This window comes from Aricia agestis, chromosome 11 (genome assembly GCF_905147365.1).
Source record: "Aricia agestis chromosome 11, ilAriAges1.1, whole genome shotgun sequence".
NCBI classification, from domain to species: Eukaryota; Metazoa; Arthropoda; class Insecta; order Lepidoptera; family Lycaenidae; genus Aricia; species Aricia agestis.
This window is the reverse complement of record NC_056416.1, coordinates 8,473,663-8,489,106: the sequence shown is the minus strand read 5'-3', so window position 1 is coordinate 8,489,106 and position 15,444 is coordinate 8,473,663. Positions and strand designations below refer to the sequence as shown.

Genomic DNA, 15,444 nt, shown 5'->3' with positions numbered 1-15,444 from the left:
GCATTGTCGTTACAGATAGAACAATCCATATTTTAGGACCATCAAATCGAAATATTTAATCCTTTCTAGATAGAAACACATAGAACAGAGATCTGTTAGCTACATCTTTCGAGAATTTTCGCGGAGGAAATTGATGTTTGTCTTACACCTATTTTCTAACATACCCATTAAAGAATATATAAATAATATTGACGAAATTTTTTGCACTTCAAATTTATTTTGAAACCGGTCGTGTAATTTGTTAAAATTTATAATTATTTCTGAATATAGTGGAAAAAGTGCACGAAAAATAGTGTTTTAGTGTTCAACATGAATTTCGGTGCCAGATCTCGGTCTTGGCCGAGAACGGAAACCCCGTCTCGGTCGGTGGCTCCCTAATATCATGTTATTAATGGCATTAGCAAACTTCAAGTTACTAAAGTCACCAGCTCCATGATTATTTCACCCTCCCCAGAGCTTCGTTGCAATTTTTTTCTTTGTTCGGTGTTTGTTTTCTAGCGGGCCTTTTTTATAGTTTCGAGCCACGTTGACACAGGCGAAGCCACCTACGTGAATCAGAATGTGGCTCGAAAATATCAAATAGACGGGTGAGCTGGCTCAGTATCAATCCCTAAGCGGCAGCCGGCTGCCGCATAACAATTGAAAATCTATTGTGTCTGCGATACCCACGATGGGGGTGTTAAGGAACAGATACCATAACGTCGTTAGACTAAGCATAATCACATTAGAAAGTAAAAGGTGGTACGATCGAAAACTGTTTACAATTTACAGCAGTTCCTTTGCCCAGCTGTAACCTTATATTATAAAGTTTTAAAGTGTTTAACAATGAACATTAACTGTTGATAAAAGTAAAAACAAGAATTATTTACTTTATACTATTAACAAAAAGGTTGTACAAAGCTTCGTCTTACTTTTAATCAGAGTTTTCAGCATTTTTCAGAATTTTCCAATTATTCGAATAGTATTCGAATTATTCGAACATTTTTGTAAAATATTCGAATTATTCGAATAGTAAATTTGTCGAATAATAACATTCCCTAATCATGATTCATGACAGACAAGATGTTGTTGAATCTATAAAGCATAAAGTGTTCATTTTGTTGGTTTCTGACTTGGAGATAGGACACACGAGGACGTGTGATATACAGGACGGCCGTAACGGCGTGCGCGATTAACTTGTCTATTGGCAACTTATTTTGAGATAAGTTTCATAATGTATGCTGTTGGAGCGGCCAGTACCGGATGGGGTTTTGAGTGACGCTGTCTGACTGACGATGACATTTGGATAGGTGACAACCATCGTCTGAAAAATGCCCGGATTATTGAATGTCGGGAAGTACGGTGGATGCTCCCAAACCCATCGGCTCCAAATCTGACGATATCTGGTGCAGTATTATTCCACAGTCATTGAATCTGTTTCTTATACCGCTCGACGATCCGATTATATATATATATATATATGTAGCGAGAGTAGGCAACACAGTCGGGTGACGGTTGCTAGGCGACGGACTGTGAGGGATCGGAACTCGGTTCTTGGCGATATTGTATGTTTTGTAACCATTTCTAATTTACACTTTGTGGATTCTGTGGTAATAGACGATTGCACTGCATTACACTGGCGCCCAACCCGTGGCTATATTTTTTTTCAAAGAAATAACAGACCCAATCCCAGTGCTCCGTGAACTGTTTAGCTAGCCGCTAGCCGGACTGGTATCGAAAATGCCACGAAACACAAGACAACATCCCCGTTACGAGAGTGACAAGGAGACACAGCAAGCAAGCGACGACGGAGAGCCCGGGAACGAGACGATGGTTTTCGCCGACCCGCGGCCCACCCCGTCTACATCTACCGCGGCTGCTGGAGCATCTACCACCACCTCGACAGAACGAGTGATGACGGCGATGTTAGAAATGATGATGCAATCGCAGCGTACGCAGGAGGAGACCAACAGAGCCCTCCTGGAAACACTTCGAGCCCTCCCACGGTATGACCCATCCGGCAATTTCGGAGCTTTCACCCCAAACACGGCGACCTCAATGCAGAGAAGCTCGACTGCCCCTGCTGCAGTCGCCGCCCCGCCGGGCAATTTCACTAAATGCACCGCGCGGTTCAACGGGAAATCACGCGACGCCGAGAAACTGGAGGCCTTCTTGGACGCCGTGGAGGTATATAAGGAATGCGCAGACGTCAGTGAACAGCACGCGCTACGCGGCCTGAGCATGCTGCTGGAGGACGACGCGGCTCTCTTCTGGCGCGGCGTCAAGGACAACGTCTCAACATGGGCGGACGCCGTCGCGCGGCTGCGAGGCATGTACGGCACCCAGCTGCCACCGTACAAGATCTTCAGAGAAGTTTTCCGAACTGAACAGTGTGAGACTGAACGTGCCGACGTATTCGTGTCGAGACTGCGTGCCCTAGTAGTGAAGCTACCCTATAAGGTTCCGGATGCGATGCAGATCGATATGGTTTACGGGTTATTGCATAGGCGTATTCGTAAAAGACTGTCGCGAGACGATGTAACTTCTATGGACAAGTTCATAGAGAAATTGCGAGCCGTAGAGGATGCGATCGCGGAAACCAATAGGTTATCTATTGTAATCCCTTCCCTCTCGCCCGCGCTCACGACCCCGGCTAAAATCGTAGAACCCGCCCAAGAAAGAGGCCCTAATACACGTTCGGCCCCTACTATGAATTCGGTTCTCACGCCAAACTCGAATCAATTATTGAAACGTAAACGGATACGTTGCGCGTATTGTAAATTGTATGGCCATATTATTGACAATTGCCGCAACCTGCAAGGTAAAAGCGAGAACATCGGTAAGTCAGAGTCTAATGATATTTCTAGTACTTTAAGGTGTTATGGATGTGGCCAGCAAGGAGTAGTAAAGTCGAAATGTAAAGTCTGTTCGAACACACAGAGAGCTGGTTCGAAACCAGCTGATTTCAACACTTTTTCTTGCGATATCGATTTGTCAAATACTTCTTTAAGTACGGTCCCGAGTGAGAATAGTGTGAGTTCAAACTCACAAAATCTGGGGGCACGGCAGTGCCACCGCCAAGTCGAGCACGATATATTTTTGAATCATAATAATCGCCCTTGCAATTTACTTTCGAGTAATGTTTATTGCGACGGCGACGACAAAGCCGCTTTTATAATAAACAATTCCAATGTAAAGGAATCCGAGGCTTATGATATTGATGCGACATCACTTCCCACCGTATGTATTAATGTTGCAAATCGCGAAGGAGTGGCTATTATTGATACCGGCGCAACTCATTCTATAGCTAGTACTAAGCTGTACTCCGTGTTAGTTGAACAGGGTGTTCGATTTAAGGAGACAGAGCGCACAATAGGATTGGCTGATGGAACGCATAGTAAAAGAAGAGTACTTACCGCTGATGTAAAAGTCACTATTGGAAATCGCGATGCAATTATTGAGGACCTGCTTGTCTTACCAGGAGCCTCAACTAGGACGTTGTTAGGACGTAAATTTGTTAAAGAGGCTAATATTATCCTCGACATTCCGCACGATGTATGGTATTTTAGGGATAAACCGGATCAGACTTTTGATTTTGTTAAGTCTTATTTCCTTATCAGTCCCGAGCCGATCGCGGACAGCAGTGGATACGGTTTGGGAGCGGCTTTAATGCAGGGGGAGAATCAGGTAAAAGATCCGCATATTAGGAAAATATTAGAAGACATTAAATCCGAAGATCCAATCCGTCGTAGACTATGGATGGATAAAGGTCAGACTTATTTTGTGCCCAAGAGGAATAGCCCTTATAAAATAAACAAAATAATAAATACCTATGAGTTGGGTAGTTTCAGTAATGGCACCTCCATAGGCGAATATCACGCGACACGCCTTACCCCATTTGTTGGTCCCATCCAAACTCCTCTAAAGGACAAGCGCAAACGTGGACGGCCACGAAAGGGTCCTATCCCAAACGCGGGGACGTCAGGTTCGGGATAGAGGGGGAGGATGTAGCGAGTAGATGTAGCGAGTAGGCAACACAGTCGGGTGACGGTTGCTAGGCGACGGACTGTGAGGGATCGGAACTTGGTTCTTGGCGATATTGTATGTTTTGTAACCATTTCTAATTTACACTTTGTGGATTCTGTGGTAATAAACGATTGCAGGGGGAGGATGTAGCGAGAGTAGGCAACACAGTCGGGTGACGGTTGCTAGGCGACGGACTGTGAGGGATCGGAACTCGGTTCTTGGCGATATTGTATGTTTTGTAACCATTTCTAATTTACACTTTGTGGATTCTGTGGTAATAGACGATTGCACTGCATTACATATATATATATATATATATATATATATATATATATATATATATATATATATATATATATATATATATATATGATGCAAGCTGCGACAACATTCACAATCCTGCATAAGCTGGCGAGTGGCGGACGGCAAAGCGGTCTGCCGTGAATGGGCCCCATTACACGGTTATATTACCATATTTAAATAGATCATTACCATGCCAATACCAACAACGTCGACTGCGAAAAGCGTGCGCCCGCGCCGTGTGCACGCCGTCCGCCGCGCGTGTGGCAGTTCGTCGCCCGCGTCCGTGCTCCGTCGCACGCGTCTGCGCTGCCCATACTATTTTTCATTATATACACGCGTGCGTGCGCCCGCGCGAATTTTAGCCCGGGCGCGCACTAGCGGCCAGGTTGCGGCGGCCATTGAAAGTATGGTGTGGCCGTATGCCGCGAGGCGGCCAGGTGCGCGTAATCTATACCGGTTTGATACTAAGGTATCGTCCACACCATACTTTCGATGGCCGCCGCGACCTGGCCGCTAGTGCGCGTCTTGCCTTAGCGTTGGCCCTAAAAACACGGACCCGTATAATATTATATTTATTATTTTTATATAAGTACGGCACAAAAATACCAGCACTACTAAATACCACTAATAAAGTCCCGGTGGGCTGCAGGTTGCGTATGGCTGACCTATTGGAATAATTATTTATTTCAGGTATATGCAAGCCAGGGCAGCTTAAATTTAAACGTGGGAGAGCCATGCTTCGGCACGAATGCGCCGGCTCAACCGGAGAAACACGTTCTCACAGAAAACCGGCGTGAAACAGCGCTTGCGCTGTGTTTCGCCGAGTTCCCTTCCCTACCCTATTCCCTCTAAAAGGCCGGCAACGCACCTGCAGCTCTTCTGATGCTGCGAGTATCCATGGACGACTGAAGTTGCTTTCCATCACGTGACCCGTTTGCTCGTTTGCCCACTTATTTCATAAAAAAACTACTTATTTATTATGCAAAACAAAATATTTATATTTAAGAAATTTATTTGTATATTTCTACTTACAATTTTTACAGATCCTTATTTACACGATATTTTATCTAGAGAAAGATAGTAGGTATAACTTAATTAAAAGTTAATTAGGTACTATTTATTTGCCTTTTTTATCTACTATTATTGCAAGTTTTAATTATATACAATACATAATAATATGTACTTAGTTCATGTAACACAACAGTAATAATTACCATCCTAATCTATTTTCATTTATTGAATTAAAAAATAAATTTTGGTCCAGCTAAGTCCTATTGCTAAAGCACAACTCTCTATAGTGTTCAAAGTAAGATATAATTATTGACTTATTTAATAAAATAAATAAGGATGATAAAAATTCGTAACATACATTAAGCAAATAACTACATACAAAATATAATATGTACACTTGTTTTATTATAACCCTAAATGAAATTAAAGAAAAGTTTTAAATGCATTTTTAATGTTAAATTTAAATACTATTTTTTAATGACGATCAGCATGTACATAATTTCGAAGTACACACAATTTACATCTACTGAAAGATTCTACTGTAGTGTTAAGGCAAATTGTATGTTCATATACATTATACACAAATAAAAGTACCATTATAATTATCGTTATAAGAACAAAATATAAATTTTTTTTAACAAATCTAAAATTATATATTCTAGAGCAGGGTTTCTCAAACTTTCGGCTCCACGAACCCCTGTTAAAATTTCCAGGTGACAGCGAACCCCTAACTAATGAAATCCCCACAAGAAAAAAAATATTGATCGTGAAGAAAATAAGGTATTTATTTGAACTAGAGATCGCCCAATGGTCGAAATTGGACCTCAGATAAAAAAATAAATAATTATTAGTTTCAAATTTCAACGCTTCAAAAATGACTTTATTATTTTTTAGACATAATTCCTGCGACAGGCTCAGATTAATAAAGTCAAATGATGGCCTGATCAGACTGGCCGTGTAATAATTGTCAGATTCAATTAAAAAAAAAACTCAATCTATTTTCAATTTGACAACAGACTTCAACCATAAATATATGGGACAATTCGTATTCACTACGGGGCCATTTTTAAAAAGAAGAAGAATAGAATTCGTATGTATAGGCTCCCTAGTGTGTGTGTAATGTTTTATTTGTTAAAAAATGTATGATAAAAGCATAATTTCTTTTTATTGTTTTATCGAATACCGAGCACAGCTCGGTCAAATAGCTAGTTATAAGAGACAATTCGTATGAATAGGCTTGTCCCTAGTGTGTGTGTTGTAGTGTGTGTAATGTTTTGTTTGTTAAAAAAATGTATGATAAAAGCATAATTTCAAAATAATATTAGCTCGATGCACCATATAAACTATAACTGTGCGAAATTTCATGCACCTACGTTTCCACATTCACCCCAAAGGGTTGCAAAGTTTTTCGCTCGCGTATTAATATTATGATAAAAGGCAACACATAAAGAGCCAAAAAAGTGTCGCGCATGCCTGCCAGTTACCAAACCACCATTACGTTAATCTTGTGGTGAACCCCCTGCCGTTGAATGGCGAACCCCTAGGGGTTCGCGTACCCCACTTTGAGAAACCCTGTTCTAGAGTAACAAAAGGAAACCACTTTATGATCAGTAATACGTCTAGAGCATAACATGCATATCATATTATAGTTGTATATATTACACCTTAATGTAACTTTAGATTGAATATACTAATATTATGATATATTGCTTATGTTTTTGTTACATTTAGGTATGAAAATCAATTTGACATCAAAATGGTCTTACAAAAATTTCCAATTAAAATAACTAATTTTAATAATAATACTGTCTTTTAGGTGTTAAAATAATATTATTACAATATTCAGTTCTTCAATTGTACAGAATTAAATACAAAATTATACAATAACAAAATAGTGCACAAATCAGGTGTCACCTTTTTCAATTTCACAAAAATATAATTCAATTCTCCATTGCACTTACTTCACTGCTGAAAAATTTTGCATTTGATTATTAGAATTTGATGCCACCCACGAACTAAAAACGTCTCTGTAACAAAAACAAAATACTGGTGAATAAGCTGAATTGCACTTGACTTGGTGTGAACAGTGTACACTTTTTTAGCTACGCCACTAATTCTAATCATTAGGGCCCGGAAAAAATATGTATTAAAAATCCAAAATATGTACTTAAAATATGGACTAAAAAATCGAAAATATGGAAAAATATGGAGTAAAAATAGTAATATGGAAAAAATATGGAGTATAAAATTACAATAATTAAACATTGTTTTAGTGTAGGTAAGAAAAGAGTCACTCGTGACAGTTAACAATGAGATAGAGGCCAGAAATATGCTATGCTAGCCAGCATAGCATATTTATATGGCATAGCTATGCCAAAAAGCATATTTGGTTTGGGAATAAAAGATTTATTATAGAAAATAATGGGTCCGCTTAATATTAGCTAAATGATCTCTGCACGTCACATGACGTGATGGTTGCATACGTCAAACATTAAAAAATCGGCACTGTTTTTTTTGTGTATTATATTTTAAATCCTTTATTTTATACGAAGACCGAAACATACTTCAGTTTTTGTTTAGCCATTTCAGCAACAGGACCTTTAGCATCTGAAAATTTATTTTCTAATTCTTCAATAATCTTCTTTGGAAACAAAATACGACGATAAAACGCGAGAGGACCGAAATACGCAGCCGCATAGTGGCGGGAACGTATTTTTTTATATTTTTGTGAAAATATGGACGACTAGCTGTTGCCCGCGACTTCGTCCGCGTGGACTTCAGTTTATAGCGCGCGATGTCAACAAAATTGGTGTCAAAAGCTTTTATAAAAAAAACCCTGGTAAGTACCCCTTAAATCAAAACAGCTGTGCAGTGTGCACTCACTGTCACTGTATATAATATAAAGTACTGACTTATTAAATAACGTAAAACAGAAATAACAATCGAAAAATCGCAACCGTGTATTATTTTCCTCTATGATCGATACTGAAATGTAAGATGATACCACCTCTTATAGAAAGATGTTGGGCAAGCGTTAGCGCGATGTAAGAGACGCACGGCGCCATCTATTATGCATTTTTGGAACTAACTTAATTTGAACAAATTTTCGTATTTTCACCCCGTTACAACCCTTTTTTCCAGTAAAAAAGTAGCCTATGTCCTTTCTCAGGCTTTAGACTATCTGTATACAAAATTTCATTACAATCGGTTCGGTAGTTTTGGCGTGAAAGCGAGACAGACAGACAGACAGACAGAGATACTTTCGCATTTATAATATTAGTATAGATTGTGACATTTTCTTGCAAAATATGGAAAATAAAACTTGGTTTTGCACAGTCTAAACATGATAATTCATGTAAAAACACATTCTAGGCCGAAAATCGCGTAAAATAAAAATATGTATTTACATATAAATCCGGGCCCCACTAATCATCAATAAATGATGATGGGCAAACATATATGGGCTCTGGTATTGGGCTCAACAGGAATGGATTGTATATTTTAAGGAAGGTATATCCATGTACCATCGAGGAAGTTGATTCCTATGCTATGTTAATTGACAGACCAACGTTATTTGGTCGAATATGTCAATTCAATGTTAATTGTGATCTGTCAGCTGGATTTGACGTAAAGCAACCAAACTACTTAGGTCCCCGATTTGCATAGGAATCAACTTCTCTGATAGTACATTAATGACCAATAGGGCGCTTGTCAAGATTTGTTGTACTTTTTGAGTAAAGCCATGTTAAAAGTGACATCAGCGCTCATACATTTCATATTGTTAACATTATAACAAAATTTATTTTTAGGGTTCCGTAGTTAACAAGGAACCCTTATATTATAGTTTCGGTCTGTCCGTCTGTCCATCCGTCTGTCCATCTATCCGTCCGTCCATCCGTCCGTCTGTCTGTCCGCGGTTTTTCTCAGAGACTGCAGGACCTACAAAGCTGTAATTCGGCACGAATGCGCATATTAATGATGCCGACAAAATGGTGTATAAGATCTTTAAAATATAAATTTTAAGGTACCTCCCCTACACATCAAACGGGGGTGGTTTTTTTTAATAATGCTCTTGTCCCTGGTTTTAAGTTAAGGGATTTAAGTTCTTAATACAATTTATACACTTATACAGTCTTATGTCTACACACTTATCTTCCATTTATATTTTCTGTTCTGTCATCGTTACCTGCTCCGCCGTCCAAGAGTGAGCAGTATGAGGGAGGGGTTAAACTACTACTGTGAGCGTAAATCTAAGGTGCACTGTCTAAGACAAGACATTCGTAACCTTTCTAAGCGCAAATAAATCTTACCACATAGACGACAAAAACTACGCCGGTAACGCTGGCCTTGTACGTTGACTGTACATTATTTCAAAAAGTACAGTTGCTAGAGGCTGGGCGTCATATTACTTTCTTACCTACTCACTAAGAGCTATCTAATGGTATATATTTTATCTCTGTTGAGACTTATACCAAAATGCCGATGATCCTTTACTATTATGTATAGATTTTTCAAATAGACTTTCATTTAGAAATATAATTAAAAGTATAAGTACCTGCAGTGATTCACAACACATTCATTGGAGCAATATTCATCCTCCCAACCACTATTTGCTATTGCAGGATTTTTACATCCTTGCCTGATGCAGGCCTGTGCACTTCGGCTTTCATTTTGCTGTAAAGAAGTACAGAATTATTTAGAAGAAATGTTGGTCCTATTATAATAGTCTCATGTGTTTTTAATTAAAATACTTTAAATTTGGTATAGCCTAGTAAACGAATGATTCTGGTTGGAAAAGTCGAAAACAGAAATTATGACTACGGAACTTTGTTTGGACTAGTTAGCTAATTTTCGAAAAAGGTGCTTTGTACGAAATTTTATTGTACTACACAAGAAAAGCTAATGAAATTCTCTACAACTTTGTTCTTCACACTTTGTATCTATCTCTAATCGTTGCCTAGCTATGAGCTTCTAAAAGTGGTAGATTTTCAAACACACATCAATACGACATAAGGATATTTGTATTTTCTGAAATGTCAGGAATTTTTCAAGACAGTAAATAGATGAAAGATAGCTTATTTTATGGTCTTTTATAAAAGACCAAAAAAAAGTTTTTTGTTTTATAAAACAAAAAACTTTTATGGATTTTCTTGTCTCTAAGAAAAAATCATTGATTTTTCAATGGCCATAGAAAAGTCGTATACTTACCAACAAATCTTTACTTTATACATTTTTTTTTATTATTATGGCAACAAACAGTTATGTATACATAAAAACTTACATTGAGTTTACAATAATTAAGGTTAAAGACCTACAGTGCCCAAGAATTATACAAATACATTAGAGAAGAAGTTATTGGTACTCAAAGAAAACAAAATTACATAATATGTGAAGTGTATACAGTGAAGATGTTATGAGATCAAATAAAGGTGAGGACTGCTTATACATAGGAATTAGGAAGTTAACATAACTTTAAGCTTATTCTTTAGTGTGTTAAGGAATACATTAAATAAATCTAGATCTAAAAATTATTTGTAATAAGTATTGGTGGAACGATAAAAGAATGAATTTCTAGTATAATTTTTATTGCGACGAGGTGGAACAAACAAAGGTATTTTACGTAAGAGGGCACGCGAATACGAGATGGACAAGAAAATTCTAAACTGGCAAGAAGCACTGAAGAATCAATTAGGGAATTTATAATTTTAAAGAGATAAGTAATATCAAATGATTTACGCCGGTCGGATAGAGTAAGTAAATTGTATTTACGCAAGGCTTCATTATATGTAGTGGCTACTGCGTTATTCCGGTAACTAAGTGATTTGATAATTTTTTTTTGGATTTTTTCAAGTCTCTTAATATGAATGTCGTAACAAGGATTCCAGACAGTTGTGCAAAAATCAAGGATGGATCGAACGTAATAAAAGTAAAGAATTTTTAATGTATTAAAATCTTTGAAGGGTTTACCATTCTAAGTATAAATCCGAGTCTTCCATAGTAGGAGTAGGATATGGAGGTATGGAGCAGGTATGGAGTAGGATAGGAGTAGTAGGATAGTCATTGTACTTTTGCAAGATCCTTTTCGTTAGATATGAGGATAACCTTTGAAACATCACTTTTACGTAGAAAGATCTTACACTCCGAGAGCTATATATATTTATAATCCTTTTCTTTGGCCAAGCTGCGAGCTCGTCTGAAGAGAAGTTTGTTTAATGGCGTGAGATGATTATTTACAAAAATGGGTTTAGACCCACCGTTCCAACCCACGTCTGTGGTATTTAACACGCGACGCGCACGCACTGCTGCCAACATCTGGTTTTTACGTTTTCTCTATGTGAATCTCACAATTATGTTAGGGATAGCTGGTGCATTTTGAGGTGATTGGCCGATAATATCCTCTTCGCTTGAATTATTTTTGGAGACAAAGCGTCGAACTCGGTGAATATAGTCAATAACAGTCGATGCCAAATTGAAACCGACTTTATTAGCAATATTATTAACAATGTTGAAAAGGTTTTCCCCTTTAAGAACGGGCACACCTGATATTTCCAGGTTGTTTAACCTTCCTTGCTGCTCTTTTCCTTGTAGCTTTTCATCTAAGACTTTGATTTCATCTTGCATTTCCGAAGATTCTTTGTTAATCAGATAGATCTGATTAACAAAGAATCGTGGAACAATCAATAACCAAAAGGTAGACCTTTTGGTTATTGATTGTTCCAGATAATTTTAAATCTCGGATATCGTCTTTTAAAGCTACCTGTTTAGATTCCAAATTTTGAATTTTTTCAATCATGTTTTGCAAATTCTTCCTTAAATGTGCCCAAGTCATTTCGCAAGGTATTTAAGGTCCCTTTTATGTTATTATTTTGGGTTTCGAGAGTAGCGTTAATAGACAGCATTAAATTTTTTGGTTATCTAAAAGCTTTTCATAAAAATTCTACAGCTACATTCTGGGTTTTTTCTTTTTTTGAGGGAAACATGTTTCGTGAAGGCTTCTTCCCGCATCTTAGAAAAGTCAGGTTGCGATCCGGAATTTCCTTAAGATGGGCTTCGCTGTAGGCTCATGTTTGAAAAAAGTTTAAAGAGCAATAAGCCAATAATTAAATCTTGCAGTTGAGGAGACGATAAAGCCAAAGTGCTTATTATGTTACGCCTGAAGTGTTCTGTAATCCGAGGGCCAGTTTTTGCTGATTTAATATGACAGATTTTGTGGTGGCAATTCAGGTCTTAAGATGGCAACCCTGGTTTTAAGATGACAACTCAGTTTATAATATGGCAACTGGAAATTCATTATGGCAACACTACGATTCTCTATGGTTTGCCATTATACCGCTACGGCGCGGGCGGTAGATTGAAAAATTAACACAATGGGTTGTCAAACACTATTTTAAATCACTGATATTGTAAAATTTTAGCACACTTTTATTTGTTTTATACGTTAAAACCGAAAATTTAGTGGAAATCTTCAAGTCACAAAACTTTTCTCTTAGAACTGGGCACTATTACGCGTGTTACAATAATCGAATTCGAGAGATTGGATTATATGTGTTCTCTTACGGCCGTAAGTGACAGCTCTTGACAGTCTGATTTGTATTGCCAATAGTCAAATTAATAATAATTAATCTTAATCTATGGTTAGTGCAGACTATTTTTACCTAAAAATACATTTTTTGAGTCTTTCTGCGGTATGAGGCTCAGTGTTCTTTGTAATTTCGAGTAATCATTTTTCCTGTTATCTAAGTTATTAAAAAATCTGTTAAATGATTTCATCATTGCCTGTTCTAGTCACAATAGACCGAATTTATGTCAGAACACCCTGTAGACCAGTCCAAAACCAGAATAATCTGGTCGAATCAACCCAAAATAAAGCCGATGCGATCAGTAAAAAGGCCAGGAGAGCAACCAGTCTCTAGAAACCGACCAAACCGTGCCGAAGGGTTCCCATTAATGGCCGTTCCCAATATTTGATCTATCTCTGGTTTTGCCCTACTAGAGATAGGAATAGCTCACATTAGACATTAGAGACATATATTTTATGTCAATTGTGAGCTATTCCTATCTCTAGTAGGGCAAAACCAGAGATAGATCAAATATTGGGAACGGCCGTAAGATAATCCATATGATATCAATGTATTTTGTTTTCCAGCATCCCGATCTGGAAAATGCGAAAGGTTTTTCCATGAGTTTGGGATATGGACCATGGTATCACCAAGAAATTGTCTCTGATGCTGGTGCTGATAAAAACACCAGTTTGAATTTCATCTGGATTTACTATAATCAAGTGCTTGGTTAATTCTGCGGTGTACTACTATCGTCAGCCGCGTATGGAGAGCCATTATTCGCGTCATAAGGTGTTACCATGGTCAATCTCCCAAACTCATAAAAAAGCAACCGTCTGCATTTTCCAGATCGAGATGCTGGAAAACAAAATATTATTATTAATTAAATATTATTATTATAAAATTATAAATAAAAGTTATCAGACATTAATGTTTATAAAACTATTTATCACATCATATTTGAACTAAGTAATATTGTTTTAGAATGCGCCTATTCAACATTTGACGTGGGAGAGCCATGCTTCGGCACGAATGGGCCGGCTCGACCGGAGAAATACCACGTCCTCACAGAAAACCGGCGTGAAACAGCGCTTCCGCTGTGTTTCGCCGAGTGAGTGAGTTTACCGGAGGCCCAATCCCCTACCCTTTTCCTTTCCCTACCCTCCCCTGTTTCCTTCCGTACCCTCCCCTATTACCCCTTAAAAGGCCGGCAACGCACCTGCAGCTCTTCTGATGCTGCGAGTGTCCATGGGCGACGGAAGTTGCTTTCCATCAGGTGACCCGTTTGCTCGTTTGCCCCCTTATTTCATAAAAAAAAAAAAACATTCTCATCATCACCCTAAGGTTGGCTGGTAGAGAATGCCACTAGGCATTAAGCCCGCCTATGTAAATATTTGCATGAAGTGTTTAAATAAATAAATAAATAGTATAATTATAAAATTATAATATTATTAATATAATAAAATTATAATATTATTAATATAATAAAATTATAATATTATTAATATTATAATATTATAATATTATAGAGAATTTTATTAGCTTTTCTTATGTAGTACAATAAAATTTCGTACGAAGCACCGTTTTCGAAAATTAATCAAAATCCTCCGGATCACCTCCGAGGGGTCAGGACTTTTAGTATGTTTATCTACTAACTAGTCCAAACAAAGTTGCGTAGTGATAATTTCTGCTTTCGACATTTCCAACCACACCCCCATTTTGAGCATTCATTTACTAGGCTAGTATTATTTATTTCAGGTAATAAAATCTTTTTATTTGTAATAAGTAATAACTAATAGGTTTATTTAATAACTAATAAAAACCCACCTCCGAATTCTGTTGTGGCATTCCTGGATTTCCATTTCCACTTGAAGACTGTTGGTCATTTGAATTAGATGTATTTTGTGATGGTGGCTGAGACTGCTGAGATTGTTGCTGCTGCTGCTGTTGTTGTTGTTGTTGTTGTTGTTGTTGTGGCTGGTGTTGCTGCTGTTGTGGCTGGTGTTGCTGTTGTGGCTGGAGTTGCTGTTGTGGCTGGTGTTGTTGTGTTGTTTGCTGCTGTTGTGTTGTTTGCTGATGTTGAATTTGTGCTTGTTGCTGCTGTTGTTGTTGAGCCTGCTGTTGGTTTTGTATTTGTTGCTGTTGCTGGTATTGCTGTACTTGATGAGCTTGTTGCATCTGTCAAATAAGTTTTTTTCACTATTATCAATTTGTTTAGTTAATTTTTATTGTATAATATTTATTGACATACATATTTTTATTTTTTATCTTTACTTTTGTTGTACAAGTTAGGTTTTACAAATTTTTATAGTATTTATTACCTGTTGAGAATGATGATATTGCATTGGTGGATGACCTGGTGCCATAGGAGGTGACTGCGACTGCACTTGTCTGTAGCCCTGCGGTGAAATTGCTGCACTTGCGACGTAGTTTGGAGATTGTGCATTCTGGTAGCTCCGGGGTGACTGGGCCATATTAGGTTGACAATTTTGAGGGGAACTTGCAGGGTTTATTTGGTATCCTTGTGGTGTTTGTGCTGGAACTCCCTAAAAATGTAATTTATTAA

At 37.8% G+C, this 15,444-nt stretch overlaps 1 protein-coding gene and 1 pseudogene across 4 annotated transcripts in view; both read right to left on the bottom strand.

The window, feature by feature from the left end:
- Positions 1–7,166: 7,166 nt before the first annotated feature.
- Positions 7,167–15,444, bottom strand: part of LOC121731667 (TOX high mobility group box family member 3-like) — a 53,355-nt gene continuing 45,077 nt past the window's right edge. For 2 of the 4 annotated variants that reach the window (XM_042121226.1, XM_042121228.1), the window contains 4 exons: positions 15,200–15,424; positions 14,706–15,056; positions 9,875–9,993; positions 7,167–7,346 (listed from right to left, as the gene is read on the bottom strand). In XM_042121226.1, the coding sequence (XP_041977160.1) occupies positions 7,277–7,346; positions 9,875–9,993; positions 14,706–15,056; positions 15,200–15,424 (765 nt within the window). In that variant the 3' untranslated portion in view covers positions 7,167–7,276. The remainder of the gene's footprint in view (positions 7,347–9,874; positions 9,994–14,705; positions 15,057–15,199; positions 15,425–15,444) is intronic. The other 2 variants (XM_042121230.1, XM_042121227.1) reach the window with 1 other exon arrangement.
- Positions 11,377–12,892, bottom strand: LOC121731668 (annotated as a pseudogene).